This window comes from Plecotus auritus (assembly GCF_963455305.1).
Source record: "Plecotus auritus genome assembly, chromosome: 4".
Lineage (NCBI taxonomy): Eukaryota > Metazoa > Chordata > Mammalia > Chiroptera > Vespertilionidae > Plecotus > Plecotus auritus.
In genome coordinates this window covers 176,783,166-176,802,682 of record NC_137775.1, presented here as the reverse complement: position 1 = coordinate 176,802,682, position 19,517 = coordinate 176,783,166, and the positions used below count along the sequence as shown (strand labels likewise).

At 40.7% G+C, this 19,517-nt stretch overlaps 1 protein-coding gene and 1 pseudogene across 5 annotated transcripts in view; one reads left to right on the top strand and one right to left on the bottom strand.

The window, feature by feature from the left end:
• ITGB8 (integrin subunit beta 8) overlaps positions 1–5,024 on the bottom strand; it is a 172,679-nt gene extending 167,655 nt beyond the window's left edge. For 3 of the 4 annotated variants that reach the window (XM_080666656.1, XM_080666658.1, XM_080666657.1), the window contains exon 1: positions 3,412–5,024. In XM_080666656.1, the coding sequence (XP_080522782.1) occupies positions 3,412–3,538 (127 nt within the window). In that variant the 5' untranslated portion in view covers positions 3,539–5,024. The remainder of the gene's footprint in view (positions 1–3,411) is intronic. The other variant, XM_080666659.1, reaches the window with a different exon arrangement.
• A 4,546-nt stretch (positions 5,025–9,570) lies between these two features.
• LOC308246884 (small nuclear ribonucleoprotein E-like) lies at positions 9,571–9,854 on the top strand (annotated as a pseudogene). Its single transcript has one exon. The product of its transcript is annotated as a small nuclear ribonucleoprotein E-like (transcript).
• The last annotated feature ends 9,663 nt before the right edge of the window (positions 9,855–19,517 follow it).

Below are 19,517 nucleotides of genomic sequence, written 5' to 3'. Positions count from 1 at the left end.
GAAGAGGGATACTACAGCGTGTACGGACATACATATGCTATAAATGATCCAGTAGAGAGGAGAAAAAAATGATGATTCAAGAGACCCATAACAATCCTTCCAACAAACTCAAACAAGGTATACTTTCTGTGATTCCATTGGGATAAAGTAATTAGCATTTAGCTGGGGAAGTAGATGTATTCATGTTATTTTTTCCTTCTTCATATACATGCATATCAAAAAGCCTGTTACATATGCATATGTTTAAGAAAAATATTTTTAATGGAACCATTGAAAAGTAAGTGGTTAAAATGGTCTTTGCTCCAGGCCCTCACTTCTGCATTCCTCCCATCAAAGATAATGAAAAATCTTGTGGCCCTAAAATTCAGCTAAAAAAAATTCATGCTCTGGGATTAAAGAGTGTGTTACTTCTCCAGTAGTATTTTGATTTATGGAAATATTTAGGATAAAATTATATAAGAAATTTACTTCAAAATAATCTAGTTGGGGAAAAGAGATAAACTGGGTGGGGAGAGAGATAAAAAAAAGTTGGCCCTGAGTTGATAGTTCATTAAAGCTGGGTGATGGGTATATGGCAATTCCTTATACCATTATCTCTTCTTCTGCATGTGTTTCAAAATTTCCATAGTATAAAGCTAAACATTAGAAGAAACATAGTGTCAATACCATGCTTAATCCAAATAAATCCATTAAATGGTAAAATTTCAGATAATTTGGTAACAGGTAAATATTTGGGGGCACAGAAATTTTTTTGGCTTTTTCTAATCTTATCAGTTACTTTGCTTTTATATATATAGTACAAACTTATTTTTTACTCAGAAGGTGTCTCAGTTGCTTTAAGATAGAATTAATTTGGATTCCTGTTGCACAAATAATTTGAGACTGGGTTTCTATAAACAAAGGCTTGGTTCTCTTAAATATCTTCTCACTTTAGGTAACCATAAAAAACTTGAGAACACTTAAGTTACAAAATATGTTCTGAGGTAAAGTAATACTACAGTTAAAAAACAATGATAATCTAGTTTGTTATTACTTAAACGAACAAATAGTTTATTATACACAGAAGGTGAAATCACAGAAGGTTTGATTCCTGGTCAGTGCACATGCCCAGGTTGCGGGTTCTGTATGGGAGGCAACAGATTGATGTTTCTCTGACCTCTCTCCTCTCTCTCTCTCTCTCTCTCTCTCTTTCTCTCTCTCTCTCTCCCCCCCCTGCTCCCTCTCCCTAAAATCAATAAAAACATATTTTTTTAAAAGTTTCTAACCTTTCAAAACTAGCAAATGTAGAAATAACAGTGTTGCTACCTTAAGTCTTCAAATATTAACTACTAGGTATTCTTTAGTGTATTCCAGTTACTCATTAACCACTCTTTAGTGTTATTGGTACTTGAATTGTCAGTAATTTCCACCAGGGAAAATTGAATAACAAAGTCCAATAAATTTTCTAGATCAGAAGAATATTCAGATTTTATTAGTAGCATTCTTCTTGCTCGTGATATATTCATTAACAAAAGTCCACTATGTAATTTGGGACCTATACATTCTAATTCAAAAACTAAACCCAAAGGTATGTTGTTGTGCAGTTTATGGTTTCTTTTGTATGGCTTTAATGCCCTCAACATTTCCTTGGTGTAAACTACTGAGCAAGGGAACAAGATTTCCTTTGTAACTGATACCTAAATTTCTATTCTGCTTTAAGCGTCTAATTTGCACTGTGAAGACATATAATTTGAGCCTTGTAGCTATATCACAAAAGTACAACAGTTTATGCTGATCTCTAATTTTCTGACTTGTGCTGGCTGTAATTTAAATTTTTTGCATGTTTTTAACTGCAATGCAAACCAGTATACATGAGAAACCTTTGTATATTGACAGAGGCTGGGAAAAGGATGCCTTGTTCTGATTTCAGATAAGCATTCCCTTTTCACAACTGCAGGTGCAAGGGAGCCCATTCATAGTATTTGCTTCAAGTCAGTTATAGTTACTGACTGGAAATGCAATGCTATTACAGGAGAACTTGACTAATCATCACAAGCCCAATGAATAAAAATTATTACTATTATTAACAAATTCTAGAGGCAAGTAGAACTTTTTCCTTTGCCTACGTATTGGGGACATAATATATACTGTTGACACAATTTTGGTCATTTTACTATTGTGTGTGTTTTACTATTGTATCTGTTTACTAAATCTAGAAAAATACTTTGTCACTTATTAATACAGGATGGAATTATGCTCAGTGGAAAATCTGCTGTAACAAATGCATGTTCCACTTAAGAGATAATTGGTAATGAATGTTACTCTTTCCTTTGCCTTAAGTTTCACTTATTTTTAAATCAACACATAAGGCAAAAAATAACCACAAGATAAAAATTTACTCTAATTGCTCTCATTTCACATAACTGGGTAAATTCCTTTTGAAACATATATGAGACAACTATATAAGCAACCAATAAGTGAAGCTAGTTGGATGTTTCCATTAGAAACCCTTATTTATAAGGTTATGACTTGACCATTTTAATTAACTTCAGGCAGAAACTTGGCACGCCAGTTCAAAGCATTGGAGAAAATTTTGGTCTGCAAAACAATTATAATTCTCCTTCAACAGGAGAGGTCAGAGAAAGGCTCTAATAGAACTTAAGGACTGGATGGCCACACACAGATAAAGTAAATTAAAAAATAAACTGCAGCAATAATCATTGCATTGTCAAAAATAAGTGTTTGGCTTATGTATAAAACCAGTAAGAACGCATCCTAAATTGATGATTATTACTATTACTATGTTTGCTAGCAACCCAGTAGCGTCATCTAACATTTGCATATAATTCAAAAGTGCCAAAACGCTTTTGCACTTTTAATTCATTCAGGCTGAGCACTGTGACAGAAGAAACTTGTATGTTGCCATCCTTTTCCTTCATGTTCTCAAAAAAAACAGAAGACTCACTCCTGTTACACCCATTTATCCTCAGCCTTGAATCAGATGCAAGCTAGTGGTTAGAGCCACATGCTAGAAAGATGTGGAGCATCTTTAAGGATGCCTTCAAGGATGGGGCAGAACCCCTAAACTGGCTTCTGTAAATACCACTGCCCACACTTCCAAACGTCCATTCTATTACTGCTTTCCCAACATCCAGGAGCAACACACAGTATCCTCACTTATAATTAGTGATTGATGTCACTCCAGGGCGTTCATGCTTGACACCTGGCCTCCCTCAGGCCACATGTGATGGGGGACAGTGCCACACACTACCCTTCTGAAATTCTACGGGCAGATGGAGGGAGACTGACACCCGGCCACTTAACTGGCCAGGATGTTCCTCAGCCCTTGCAAGACCTTTGAGGAAGAGAAGAAAACAAAAGACACACACACACACACACACACACACACACACACACACACACACAACTTACCACTTTGGCCCAGTCCAAGAACAACTGAAAACACCCAGGCCGCCCGGAGGAATGGGGCAGGACCTGGCCGGCAGTTTTGCAGGCAGACAAATGCGGCAGTAAGAAAAGCCAGGGCCGAGCAGCACATAATGCAAAGCAGCCCACACAGCGCCCGCCGCTCGGCTGCTTTCTGGATGCGCGCTCGCGCCTCCCAGGCGCACCTTGGGGCCCGCGGACCAAGTGTCGCTAGGACGTTTCCAGCAGGCCCGGCAGGCGGACCCCGCGGCTCGGAACAAGCGGTGCAGGTACGCTGGCCCAGGCACTGCTCGGCATCTCAGGGCCCCCGCGGCCCTCCCAGCTCGGCGCGGTGGGTCCCCGAAATCTCTGCGAGAAGCACCTCCTCCGACTGCCAGAGGCTCGGGGCGGCAATGCGAGCGAGGCTCCGCAGCCAGCTCTGGGACAAAGAAAAGAGCTTTTGTTTCTCTCCAGCCGACGGGAATTCTGCTGCATAAATCAGCTTAGCGAAGAGCCAAACACAATCAAACCCAAACAAAGCCCGAAGCTGGGGGGAAAAACCAGCCTAATGTACATTCACTGGGTGATGCTGCATCTGTGGGAGGGGACGCCGGTGAGGCCAGAGGGGAAAACAGTCAATGTCGCATCAGTCAGCGAGAGCTTCTTCCACAGGTGGGCAGGGAGGCCAACTCCACTTAGTTGCAGCTTTGCAGCCTCGTTAGTTGACCAGCGGGCAAAGTCGAAGTGGCAGCGTTCTGGCTGGCCGGGAGGAAGCTTGGGGCGCCAGCAGCCAGGGGAAGCGGCTCCGGGAGCTCCCTAATAGCCCCCGCCGGCGCTGGCGGACCCAGACCGAGGCATCGCAGCTCCCGGCTTGGGTAGGAGTGGAGCGCACCGCTGCGGGGGTGCTAAAGCCCGGCCTCGCGGGGCGGGAGCTTCGTGCCCTGGTTCTCTTGGCCTCAGTGCACAGCTCAGATGTCCGGCCGTCCAGAGCCCGGGCTGTTGGCGCGCTCAGGAGTGCACCCCGTGAGGACGAGAGGGAGGCCAGTTGGTGGGGAGCGGGGAGGTGTGGTCCTGCCCGGGCCCGCGGGTGCGAGGGGTGGGGAAGTGACTCCCTATGTGCTGATAGTTGGGCGCGCTCAGGGCCCTGAGTTGCTAGGAAACCGCCCCACGCTATGGAGCGCCCGGCCCCGGCAGCCGAGAGGCTCAGAGGCAGCTCGCAGCAACAGCAAAAGCTCGGAGTAGCGTGGGCGGGACATTAGTGAGGCATGAAGTCACCGCGGCCCACACTCGCTCTTTGTTTTGCTCACTCCAGCTCTTTTTCTCCCCCTTGACTCTGATAGTTGCCATTCCCATAGTTCACATGAACTCCTGAAGTGTAGCCGTACAACAGGAATCGCACGCCCTGTTCTTTTCCCTCTCCTCCCCGAATTCCTGCACCCTAACGCGCGCCTACCGAGTGCAGAGGCTCGCTCAGCGCAAGCGGCAGCTGCGCGCAAACCCCAGCCACTCGCCCCCGGCTCTGCGCACTCCTTTGTTTGGAGATACTCAATGCTCGGCAGCTGCCGCCTGCAGAGCGGAGTCCTGGAGCCTCACCCCATCTCCAACACCCTCTGTTCTGCGAGCGCGCACTGCCTACTCTGCTTGCAGAGTTAGGAGCTCATCCTTTCCCCCACCCCAAGACGGTCCCGGGTCTGCCTAACACTTGGAGACTTGACCCGTCCAACCAGGTTAAGGTGAAATATGCTGGAGTTTCCAGTCTGCAGGAGCCGTACTAGAAGTTGCTGGCCGAAATTTCTTGTGGCTCCTCCACTCCAGCACCAACCCTGGGCTGGGCAGCCCTGCTCTTTCCAGGGTCTGGTGGTGGCTCTGGGCGTTTGCTAGTTATCTTGGGTCTTTTGACCTAAAAGTCAACTTCCCAATAAACGTAACAAAGAAGTTGCAAAGGCCGGAGAAACAAGAGAGAGAAGCGAGGGAGGGAGGTGGGATGGCATTGCTGCTGCTTGCAGATCAGAAATTTAGGTGCCTGCAGGAAGGGGTGTTTTGCTGGGCAACTGCCAGGAAGCCAAGGGCCTCCTTGGGTCCTGTCACTAACAGGCTAGGCCGAGGGAGAAAACCCAGTCCTCCGGATTGAAAACAAGGCACTGTTTCCAATCAGACCGAGAGTGATGCTTCTCTTTTACCTCTAGGGGCAGGAGTGGTTCGCCCTGGTAAAGTCTGACCTCTTGTTTCCCACTAGCTGCCTGCCAACCTCTTTCAAAGAGCAGCCTCCCCTTACAGGCATCAGACCCGTCCAGCCAGGTCAAGGTGAAGTATGCCGGAGTTTCCCTCTGTACTTGCTTAATAGTTTCCATCTCCATATTTGGAGTAAAAAACAAGTAGGAGGCTCTCTCTCTCTCTTTTTTCTTTCTGTTTTCTATTTGTTAACCGAGTGAATGGAAAGTACCTGATTAATAAACCACAACATTGAAAACTCCCCCTTTTCAGGTGTGGACTGCACATTGAAGCCCACAGAATTAGCTAAGCAGACCAGGAACCCAGTTGGAAAATTACAAGTGCCCTGGATCTACAAGGCAGGTTTTTTTTTTTTTTTTTTTTTTTTTTTTTTTTTTTTTTAGAGACCAAATGAATAATTCAAACCTGAAAAACTGGTACTTGTGTAAGCACAGTTCCACTATAGGCAATGTACTCTAAATATGTACAGTGAAATCCAGCTCAGCTTCATTATTTATTTTCTTTCCTTAGTTCCAACTTTAAACAACTATAGTTTTGCTTTTTGTGGTCTTAAAGGAAAGGCCTGAGAAGTGGCTGGATGGGGATGAGGACTTGAAATTTAGATGCAAAATGAACATATTCAAACTCTAATTAGTACTCTTCAGTGGGGTAGCATGTGTATTTTCCAGAGATTATTTTACCGTCCAAAGGAATGCAGCCACCCTTGAGAGAGTGCAGTGCTATAATAAAGAAAAAAAGCCATAATTCCTATAAGGGTGTGTGGGTATATTATAAAGTAAGACTTCCACATTTTGTTTTATGAAGCCCAGGCAAATATATGTCAGGAAGCCACTTTTATGGAGTTGTTGAAGAAAAAGCACAGCGTCATTTATCACCACTTCCCAGTTTCAAAGAGGTTACAATCTGGTTATCAAAATAAAATAAGTCAGAATATCCCAGTTGTGAGACTGTGATCCTTGTAAGTTATTTACAAGCAAGTTATCTGTACATTTTGGTCTATAAAGTTAAAGTGAATTCTCTGGAGTCCTGCAAATAATCTGTAGAGTTTTCTTACGGTAAATATAACTAGTGGCCTAGAACAAAAAAAGTCCTTGTTTTTAATAAATGCCATTGGTCACCACAACGCATTCTTTTTCCTGTAAGAGAATTACAGCATATTGTGAAGAAATGCGCTATTATCTTCCTCATATTACCTGAATAATATGAGAAAAAAGTGTTCCAGATTAATTCCTGTCTTTATCATGTTCTGCTGTCTTGCTTTGAAATTTCTGACAGCTAATTTTTCATCATTTGTGATGAGAGCAAATGAAATTCACAGATAGTGTAAAAGTAGTAACATTTTAGCTATTCATTCCAGCCTTCCTATCATCAGATTCTTTTAGTTGTTAATAAGTCATAAAATTAGATGAATTAAGTTTCTTTCCTACTACTTTAACCTTGATTTCTCACTAACTCAGTTTATAGTGAGAATGAATAAGATATAGAAGAATCATAAGAATGAGAGAAACATCTGGGAGACTGCCCTTTTCCTGTATATTCAGCCTTTTAACTAGATTTTGTACAAATTATTGACCTCATAGTTACAGCTAAAACCATATCCACATTTTAATATTACAGATGCTCCTCAATTTATGATAGGGCTATGTCCTGATAAAACCATCCTAAGTTGAAAATACCATCTCAAAAATGCATTTCACACACCTAACCTACCAAATAGCATCGTTTAGCCTAGTCTATTTTAAGCATGCTCAGAACACTTACATTAGCCAGTTGGGCGAAATCACCTAACACAATGAATGCACTGTAGAGTATCAGTTGTTTACCCTTGTGATGGTGTGGCTGAGTCCAAGCTATGGCTGGCTGCCACTGTCCAGCACCATGAGAGATTATCATACTGTGCATACCACTAGCCAAGGAAAGATTAAAATTCAAAATTTGGAATATGGTTTCTACTGAATTCATGTTGCTCTCACACAATTGTAAAATAAAAAAATTGTAAGTCGATTCATCCTAAGTTGGGACCACCTGTATCAGAAATTGATATCAGAGATATGTAATAGGTTTAACAGATATTCACAAGTTGTCTATAAGCTTGCTTTATCCATAGCTCTTAGAAGATGAAACAGTCCAACCTTTGAGACATGTTATTGTGACTATGACTTCAAGCTTCTTTCAATGATAAGGAATATAAGCCAGTAAAAGTTACTTTTCACTGAAATATTACATAAGTTACTGTTCTTCATACTGTGGACTGAACACTGCCTCCAACATAACTACCTGTAGAATGATTCCTTAGTTCTATTCCAGGAGTTTCTAACTTTGTAGATCTGGTGTGGTGCCAGCGACATGCATTATTATGAGTTTCTAAAATGGTTCTTTATGCGCTGAGGTTTAAGAACCCCTACCATAATGGACTAATACAGAGATTCCTCAAAGGCCTCATGTGTGATTATGGACAAACTCCAATATCAGGTGCAAAGTCAAAGAAAAATGAACTGTTGGAGCCAGTTCTCTTCCCAAGTTATTCTATGGGTGATTAACTCTGAGATGTTAATGTTTTAGGCTATAAAACTTCCATAATTAAGTTCGGGAAGTGCTGGGTTAAAGTTAAGTGAAATCATTTACTGGAGGATTTTCCAGAAACTTAACAGGCCGGAATGCAATTAGATTCTCCAAAGGAAGAACCCTTTATTCGGGGAACATTTCACAGGCTAGTTTTCTGTAAAGTACAGTGGTGGGACTTAATCCTACTTTACAAATGTGGAAACTAAGAACCAGGTTGGCGAGGAGATTGGCCTCACTTCAGGAGAATTACTGAGCAGGCAGGAATCATAGCTCTGATTTCTTCTCTACCATCTCATATCAATGATGACTTTTGGTTTCAAGTAACAGAGTCAGACTGTGTCTGCCATAAGTAAAAAAGGAAATTATTGGAAGAAAATTGGGAATTTATAGAATCAGCAGGAGGCTGAGTGACCAGGATTGAAAAGGCCAGAAACCAAGGGAGGAGGCATAAGCAACAGCAGTACTGGCCAGGTAGCGATAATGCTTTCTAATCATCCCTTCACTTTTGGACAGCTGGTTCCAAGTTTCACAATCCTGGTTGGGAATGTCTAATTTTCAGAACTTTAGTCACTTATCAGTCCCCTGGCTTACTAGGGGTGGAGTGTGAGGAAGAGGAGCTCTTCCCTTTGGCTTTCTCAATGGAAAATCTAATTCTGTTTCCCAACAACATGACATAAAATTGTCTTAGGTTAGTGAAGGGAGCCTTGCAAAGTGACGAACACTCATTACTCACATATCCCAATTTCCACATGCTACAGCTTTTCATTACAGTTGGATTTTGGGTAATGATGCAGCTTTAATTTAGCTATCCTGTCCACTAACCCATGCTTTGGTTAGAAGTTCTAGTTATCTTCATGGGTACTTTTGAATAAAACATTTTATCTGTGCATAGTTTCATCCTAGCTTTGTATTATCCTTCTATAGCATGCAGCAAACTAATGCTTATTTAGCCTTTAACTCATTATCAAAATGATTATAGAGATGTGATATCTGAATTAATTTTTTAATTTACGTTCTTTATTGACCAAGTCTGCAACAGATGCTTTGTTGACCCCCCTGTGTCCCTTCAGGCACACTGCTTCATTCCACAGGTAGAAGTGCTGGGGAATGAACACTTCTCAACTGAGGACGGCCCGACAGGAAGTGGGGTATAAATACCCTAGCTCCCTGGCTCCTTCTTTGGAACCACCTTGGGTCTTGTGTTCTACACCAGTGTATCTCACCCTATTGTTGGACCAGTGTTTTATTTTCAGTCCATCATGGATTGTTACTTTAAAAAATGAATTATAAAAAAATGAGTGTTGTCTTAATTCCAGAAATGGCTCTGAGGGAGCAGGTGGCTTAGTGTGGTCTTTGTTAGCTTCCACCATGGTGTACCGTGGCCAGGGCTAAAAGGTACAGAAGGTGATGGTGCAGTCCATAAACGTCATCTTCAGATACTTGCAAAATAGATCTCGGATCAGGTGTGGCTTTATGAGCAAGTGAATATGTGGATAGAAGGCTGTATGATTGGTTTTGATGGGTATATGAACCTTGTATTAGATGATGCAGAAGAGAGTCATTCTAAAACAAAGTCAAGCAAACAACTAGGTAGGATCATGCTGAAAGGAGATAATATTACTCTGCTCCAAAGTGTCTCCAATTACAAATGACGTAATGAAGTGAGAAATTGTTGAAAAGCAATATAGTTTGTTTTTTTTAGGTGTCCTTTGTTGGGAAAATAGTTCTTATCTATTTATTCATATTGGCTTACAATACCCTTATGTTACTACCAGATGACAATAAATGATGTTGAATTGTTTTTATTTAAAAAATGGGTGTCATAAAAGCATCAAGTTGTTATAAAAGTTTCTAAATATTTACTTTGCTTTTTACATTCTTTATACTGAACCAGTCTCAAACAGTTCAAGGACTGGTACCATCACACAATACATTTTGAAGAACGTTGAGCCCCTTTGTCCCAGGTTCCTTATAGGAGTAAGTGCAATCACTCACAGTGATAACTGTATTCAAGCATATCCTCTATTGGATGCCTTTCCCTCCCTCATTTCCCCTCTGCTTCCTGGTATTTCCTTGTCTCAGGGTCTTCTTCTAGAGCAGCGGTCAGCAAACCGCGGCTCGTGAGCCACATGCGGCTCTTTGGCCCCTGGAGTGTGGCTCTTTCACAAAATACCACGGCCTGGCAGAGTCTATTTTGAAGAAGTGGTGTTAGAAGAAGTTTAAGTTTAAAAAATTTGGCTCTCAAAAGAAATTTCAATTGTTGTACTGTTGATATTTGGCTCTGTTGACTAATGAGTTTGCTGACCACTGTTCTGGAGGAACCTAATGAAAACAAGTAATTAAGAAGCCTGGAAACTACTCTCTGGTGTCCTCCATGTGTGAATTTGAATTTTATTCTTGTCTAGCTATAAGGCAACCCAGAGAATAAAAAGCACTAGGGCTTTGGAATCTGAAAAAATATTAATTTTGAACCTGCTACTTACTAGCTGTAGAACTATAAGAAAATCATTTAATTTTCTTGTGCCTCAGTTTATTTATGCAATGATGAAATTAAAATAACTACCAGAATTGAAAATTAAATACCTAGATACTGCTGGTTTGGCTCAGAGGATAGAGCATTAGCCAGTGGATTGAAGGATCCTGAGTTCGATTCCAGTCAAGGGCATGTACCTTGGTTGCAGGTTCCCCAGCCCTGGTAGGCAGCCAATCGATGTGTCTCTCTCACATCGATGTTTCTCTCTGTCTCTCCCTCTCCCTTCCACTCTCTCTAAAAATCAGTGGAAAAATATCCTCAGGTGAGGATTAACAAAAAATAAAATAAAATACCAAAATATCACCACACTTCTATTAGAATGGCCAAAATCCAAAACATTAATAGCACCAAATGCTGGTGAAGATGTGGAACAACAGAAACTCTCATTCATTGCTGTTGGGAATGCAAAATTGTATAGCCATTTAGGAAGGCTTTTGTGGTTTCTTATAAAACTAAACACTTACCATATAATCTAGCAATTGATCTCCTTGGTGTTTATCCAAAGGAGTTGAAAACTTATATCCACACAAAAACAGAATCTTTATTCATAATTGCCAAAACAAGATGTCCTCTCATTGTGAATGGGATAATGAACTGTGGTACATCCAGACAATGGAATGTTATTGAGCACCAAAACAAAATGAGTTATTAAGCCATAAAAGACATGGAGGAACTTAAATGCGTATTGCTAAGGAATATAACCAAATGTGAAAGGCTACATACTATATGATTCTAATTACATGGCATTCTGGAAAAGGCAAAAATATAGAGATAGTGAAGAGATGTTTGCCAGAGTAAGGGGGGTAGGGATAAATCAATGGAGCACAGGGGATTTTTTAGAGCAGTGAAACTACTCTATAATACTACAGTGGTGGATACATGTCATTGTACATTTGTCAAAACCCATAGAATGTACAACATCAAGACTGAACTCCAATGTAAACTATGGCCTTTGAGTGATAATGATGTGTCACTGTAGGTTCATTCATTGTTACAATACTGCTTTTATGGGATGTTGACAGTAGAGGAGGCTATATGTGTGGAGGAGTAGGAGGCATATGGGAACTCTCTGTATTCAATTTTGCTGTGAACCTAAAACTACTCTAAAAAAAATAGTCTATGAAACACACACACACACACACACACACACACACAAACTATCAAATAAGATTATTGTGAGAATCAAAGTGGAGGTCATTAATGAAACATTATAGAATTCACCATATATTTTCTCAAGGGTTTTTGCAATGCTAATTTAGATTATTTAAATTTCATAATATAAACAACATTGAAAATGCATAAATGCTTACTTCAAGACTTTCATATTGTCATAAAAATAACATCAAATATCTTTGCTTTGCTTTATACATAACTTTCCTTTTCTGGTAACTATACAATTCTTTACCCACATTGATAGATGTAATGAACATGTCTTTATATAGAAGCCTGTAATCCTAGCATTCTTTATGACAGTCTAGTTTTATGTCTCCTTAATCAAAGCACATTGTTCCACAATCTTTTTGGCCTGAAGTCATCCTTGTATAGTTTGACATGAAAGCTTTACTAATTTGTACATGATAGAGATGACATACTTAATACTGCCTTTTATTTACAATTTAACATGTTTAAACTTATATGTAGTCAGGAGGTTAAGTAAATATATATGTTTTAAAAATTATTACTTTATTGCTCAGTACTCTGAATGTGTAGCATTTTAAGGATCCACGACTAGTTCTCTCAAATAAAGGTATCTGCAGACATTATAAATACAACATTTCATTATTGACATAGTTCATCTGTTGAGCCATGGTGGTATGTGTACTGATTTGCACATCATTATACTGTTAAAGGTCTTTGCAAACTTCAATAACTCACAGTGAGTCCACGACTAACATTCCCCCTTTCAGCATTTTCTCATGATCACATTGCCTCTGGAGAATGAAGTCACTACAAATTTTAAATTATTCTAATCAAATTCACATGGTATTTTTATTCTTGGAATGCTTCCATTTTCAGCCCCCTTCTCCAATTTCAAAATTACTTCATGTTTCACCTTGAAGAATGTGACCTTTTAACATAGTGAGGAAATTCTTTGTAAATTAGGCATAGGATATTCAATTTAAACATCCATTTAATAAATATGTAAATATTTATTGAACATTTAGTATGTGTAAAGTGATAGGTCCTATGGAAAATACAAGCATCAGTAAAACTCAATCTTTTCTCAAAGATATTATCTTACTTGGAAGTAATATGTAATAATAAAAATAGATGACTAAGTTGGTAAATAGAATAGCTCAGAAATATATTCTAATATCAATAATAATTTAACATTACACAAAATATACTTTGAAATCAATGAAGAAGGAATAAATAAATTAATAAATGGTGTTGGGACAATTTGTTAGCTATTTGTAAAAACACATTAATTTAGAAAGTTATTTTATACCAGAAGACATTCCTGATGGATTAGAGTAATATAATTTTTATTACTAATAAAACTTTTTTCTAAATGTGAAAATGATTTATCCAATTTTAAAGAACAGATCAACAAATTTGATGATTTCTTTAAAAATTAGATGTTTATAAATATTTCAGAAGCAGATAAAAATACATACCATAGAATATGTTCCTACAACTAAATCAGAAGATGTCTCCAGTAGATAAATGGGCAAAGAGCATGAGCATATGATTCAAGGATAGGGAATACAAATACATAAAACTTAGGAAAAGTTCAGCTTCATCATTTTAAAAAAATATTAATTTTAAAACTGAGATGAAAGATTTACCCATTAAACAAACTTTTCAAAATGACAATACTTAATGCTAACAATAGAGGGTTGAAATAGGAACTCATTTATAGTGGAATGGTAAATTGGCTTTCTTGCAATCAGTTGGAACATGTAATAAAATCTTTAAAATATTTGAAACACTAATCCTATGTCTGTGAAGTTTGTCCTCTAAAAATTCAGAAATATAAGAAAATTTTATAAAGATGCACATTTCAGTATGATATGCAATCACAACAAAAATGCAATTGATATTTTCCATCAATTGAAACCTTTTCAAGCTAAAGTAGCAGAGATTATCAAGTTTTTTAGTGTGTCCTAGGTATTATTGTTCTGTCTTAGGGATGTATGCTGCCTAACCCCTGTCTTTTATTAGGTAACAAATTAGATAAACCTATCTCAGTGAAAGGTCTCTAGTCTTTTCCTTTCTATTTAAAGATTTTACTGCTCCCGTAGTTCAGACTTTTCTCTTCATTTTTTTGAACTCCCAGTCATCTCATCCCCACATTGCCAGGAGAGCTTTTCTTCTGAAACACAAATCTAATCTTATCCTTAAAAAAATAACAACAACCTTCTATGGTATATCTTATGCCTTTCCCCAATCGTTCTGCAGGCCCTTAGCATCAACTATGAAACCATAAATATTCTGGCCCCACATCATATTTCCAGTACCATTTTCCATGACATCTTCCTTCCCTCTGGCCAACTCCATCTACCCTGCTCTACAGAACAGAAACCTGATTTTCTGCAAGCACTTTCCCTTGCCTTTTCATAGGCTTTAACCTCATCTCAGCTGACATGGTTTTCCCCCCTTTCCTTCTCATTTGTCCTATTTGATTGTCAAGAATCATTTATAATGACATGCCTATAAAAGCTTTCTGAATTCCTCTAGGCATAACTACAGTGTCTTTCACTTTTAAGTAATCTTAAATAAAAAGGTTTTCATTAAAAAAGTAATGTGTTTTTAGTATAGTAAATTTGAAGCATATACTGCATTTTCACGGTGAATTTTATTTGTTTTTTTAAAAAATAGAGCTTTGCTCATACTGGATTCACCATTTTTGTTGTTAATATGCAGTGTGGGGCAAACGTAAGTTTATAATTGTGAGGATGCTAAACACAGAGTTTATTCTTGTGATATTGTTTATTAATTTTTATAGTATTTGACATATGAACAACTGTAAATCTACTTTTTCCCCACCCTGTAAATTCTTCATGAGTGTCTTTCTATGTTATATGTTACTAGAGGCCTGGTGCACGAAATTCATGCATGGGGGAGGGGGTGTCCCTCAGCCTGGCCTGTGCCCTCTCGCAGTCTGGGACCCCTTGGCGGACATCCCTCTCACAGTCTGGGGCTCTCACAGTATGGGACCCCTTGCTTCTTACTGCCTGCCTGCAGCGGAGGCAGTAGAGGCTCCCACCACCAGCCGTGAGCCCTGTGGGAGCACACTGACCACCAGGGAGCAGCTCCTGCATTGAGCGTCTGCCCCTGGTGGTCAGTGTGCATCATAGTGACCGGTCGTTCCACCGTTTGGTCAATTTGCATATTAGGGTTTTATTATATAGGATTCCCTCGTGAGTTTGTTGTTCAGTTTACTTAAACACTCTCCTTGACTCCCCCAGATTCTTGGCATACTCAAACTGGGTAATTTGAGGAGAATTTATTAATGAAGGGGCTGTTTATAAACATGGGGACAGGGTGTTAGTGATAGTGCTATATCCTTGAGTTAGAAACTGTGGGGACACGCATCACTATCCTTAGGCTTCAGAGGGCAAAAGAAGGGTGCATTACTGAATCCCAGAGATTTTGAGTGTGTGAATACCACCTGACAAGCTGTGTCACCTTTGTTCAAGAGTCATAGCAAGTCTGAAATAAACTACCCCTACTTCATTATTTTCCACTTTTCTGATTTCCTATCAAGACACACTATTGGCCAAGCCCATCCCTAAGCCAGAAGTCTTGGAACCATAGCTGGAGTCCAGAAAGGCTGGACCCTCAGGCATAAAGAAAGCAAAAAGTAGTGGGAAGCTGGTGCAACAAATGAAATATACCTGGCGTGTTCCTAGGATGGGAGGTGGGTTGTTTATCATTTTGACCAGCCTATCTAATAAAAGAGTAATATGCAAATTAACCATCACTCCACTACACCCACAAGCCACGCCCACCAGCCAGCCAGGCGCGAGTATGCAAATTAACCCAACCAAGATGGCTGCGGCCACAGAGCGAGCAGGAGGCTTGGGTTTCCCTGGCAATGGAGGAAACCAAGCTTTCTGCACACCCGGGCTGGCCCAGGCCTCCATTCAAGGCTACAAAGTTTCAAGTATAGAAGATAAATAAATCCCAACAAAAATGGCAGCAGCCACAGAGCTGGAGAGAGCAGGAGGCTTGAGTTGCCCCCAGTGATGGAGGAAGCCAAGTTTCTGCAGCCCTGGCCTGCCTTGGCCTCCGCTCAAGGCTACAGAGTTTCAATTATAGAAGATAAATAAATCCCAGATACCAGGGCCTCTGCTTGGGTTGCCGGGGGGCATGGCCAGCCTGCAAACCACCACAGGCCCCTCACCCAGGCTGCCCCACACCCCAAGGGAACCCCCACCCTGCTCTAGGACACCCTTCAGGGCAAACCAGCTGGCCCCCACCCATGCACCAGGCCTCTATCCTATCTAATAAAAGAGTAATATGAAAATTGACCATCACTCCAACACACAAGATGGCTGCCCCCATGTGGTCAAAGATCCTGCCCCCATGTGGACACAAGATGGCTGCCACAAGATGGCCAGCAGGGGAGGGCAGTTGGGAGGGACCAGGCCTGCAAGGGAGGGCAGTTGGGGGCGATCAAGCCTGCAGGGGAGGGCAGTTAGGGGTGACCAGGCCTACAGGGAAGGGCAGTTGGGGGGGACCCAGGCCTACAGGGGGGAGCAGTTGGGGGTGACCAGGCCTGCAGGTGAGGGCAGTTAGGGGAAATCAGGCTGGCAGGGGAGCAGTTAGGCATCAATCAGGCTGGCAGGGGAGTGGTTAGGGGGTGACCAGGCTGGCAGGCAGAAGTGGTTAGGGCCAATCAGGAAGGCAGGCAGGTGAGCAGTTGGGAGTCAGCAGTCCTGGATTGTGAGAGGGATGTCTGACTGCCGGTTTAGGCCCGATCCTAAATGGGCAGTCGGACATCTCTTCAGGGGTCCCAGATTGGAGAGGGTGCAGGCTGGGCTGAGGGACACATCCCCCTGTGCACGAATTTCGTGTACCAGGCCTCTAGTTTTAATAATAAACATATTTGCTTGAATCTGTATTTAAATTCTCAAACAAGATTCTTTTCTTAGGAAAATTCTTTCCAAGGTGAAGTTATTGGGTCTAAGATTTGATACATTCTCAAAGTTTCTTATACTTCCTGCCAAACATCTGCTTTTCCAAAGGACCCAGAAAAATAAGGATTACATGACTTGAGAAACTTTGCCTAGTTAAGATCCCAACCCTGGGGAATGATTGTGTCCTTGGAAATGGCATCTTAAGGCAGGCTCCAAGCAGGAAATGGAAAGTAGTTAAGCTGGGTAATTAAAACCTAAAGGGAAGGTTTTATGGAAGGGAACAAGTGATAGGGCATATAACAGTGGGAAGACGTTAGCACCCTTGGCTTGAAGGGTCAAGAAGAGGTAGTATTGCAAGGAACACACACACAGAGGACACAGGGGAGCTGTATAAAGAGAGTCTCCAGATAGGAAGAAGAGAGCCAATCAGTGAACCAGCAGGGAAAGAGCAGGGCAAATAAAAGTCCCGATGTCAATTTCTTTCTAACCTCCAAACTCCTGCCAATGCCCCAGATGGACCAAACCCAATGGAATCCAGAGATAAGTAACCTTTTAATGCAATCTATACTGGCCAGCATCCTGGGACACAAAGAGGGTAGAGAAGGGAACTGGATGGGCGAATGGAAAATATCTAATACGTTTCACTTTAAGAGAGATCAGATGGCCAACGGAAAGGAGATTGGCTTTATTAAGATAGCTGTAATCTATCTTGGCAATATTAGCAAAAGAAATATAACAATTGCTCCTTAGTCTAAATTTCACACTTTTGCCTAATAAGTGTTTGTATTGCTGCTAGCTAAGGTCCCTTGCCTCTCAAATATACCCCTGTTTGCTTGGATTTCCTGGATCTTCTTGACTGACTGTTAAATACAAGTTTCAGAATGAAATATGAACATACAAGTTTTATTTGGCCCTCATGATATCTGCCTGTAGAGTGGTTTAAAAATTGTTGGCTTTGCCCTAGCTGTTTTGGCTCATTGTATAGAGCATCGGCCTGTGGACTGAAGGATTCGATTCCAGTCAAGGGCATGTATCTTGGTTACAGGCTCAGTCCCGGTCCTGGTCTGGGTGCATGCAGGAGGCAACCAATTGATGTGTCTCTCTCACGTAGATGTTTCTCTCTCTCTCTCCCCCTCCCTTCCACCCTATCTAAAAATCAATGGAAAAATATCCTTGGGTGAGGATTAACAACAACAACAAAATTGTTGAATTTTTTTAAAATCAGAAGATTTCATAAAACCCTACTTTCAGTTTCTCCTGAACAATCACAATATTGGGCACAACTGGGCCCACATTTCTGCAAGGCAGTGAGCTGAAACTGCGTGTCTGCTGCCACATCGAAAGGAACCCAGGCTCTCTAGTTTGCCACACTCCTCACTACACTCTACTGTATATTTGAGTTAGTGTCCATTTTTCACTGTGAGTCTGATGCTGCTTTTCATATACCTAGGCTGGGTTTGTTCATATATGTTAAGTGCCTGAGTCCTGTAGACATTTAAGTTTGTGATCCCTTCCTAATGTCTCATGGACAAAGTGGGCAGTGCCCAGCCTCTGATACTTTTTGTTTCCTTGGGATCAACTGAACATTCAGTATCAAAGCAGTAGGAACTACATGATGCTAATGGGATGTGACATCAGTCAAATTATACTGTCTTTTCACAATTCCTTTTACCAAATAGTAATTACCTGTTACCTGCTCTGTGTCCTGTCCCTCACCACTTTCCATTGTGCCTCTTCTCTCTGTGTTTCATTTTGCCTGCAGAAAGTCATTTAGAATTATAACAGCTTCTCTCCCATCAAAGCAATTTATTTTTATGAAGCTAGACCCTGACCAGTTGTTTTGTGGTCCCAGAACTATATAATAATATGACTGTCTATTATGGACACTGAAGACAGTATAAGATACTAAGCAACATCAGATTTTATCATTTATATGCAATGTTCAGTATGACATAAGGCCTAGCATCTTTAAGAAACTACTTATAAATACTCTTTAAAGTATTAAAGGATAAAATATAACAAAAGTTTGACTTAAAGGTTCATCTTCAATATTTTACCCAGGAATCAAACAATATATCTCTAGAGAAGGGAGAGAAGTACCCACTCGGTGCATAATTGCCACACGACCTTACTTTAAAAAGACACCAGAGCTTGAAAAATCATCCCCAAACTTTATTTTTTCTTGTTCTTTCCTTATATATTTAGGCCCTAAGACAGAAGATTCAAGAAACTATTAGAAGACACATACATTTATGTTTTGAGGAAGGTGAAAAATCATTTTTGCTAACCAGGAACCTGATCCTTAAGACTAAGCAGGATTCAAGGTCTTGGTATGACATGTTTGATTAAGTGAGTGATTAAAGCTTTTGAAGTAGAACACAAGAAGTTTCCTCAAGGCTTGGTCATCCTGAGACCTAAAAGAACCCGGAGCAAACAGAGTCAGGAAGATAAAGGCTGGTACCAGAGTGGAGGAGTGGCAGGTGTGGGGGCGAAGTGCAGGTGTGAGTGAAAAGTTTAAAGACTAAAATTAAGAGTTTTAATAAGATGAATAAACCTGAGGATCTAAAGTATAAAATGGTGACTATAGTTGATAACAGTACACTGCAAGGCAGGGACAAAACAATAACTACCCCTACTTCATTCTTTTCCACTTTTCTGATTTCCTGTCAAGACACACTATTAGCCAAGCCCATCCC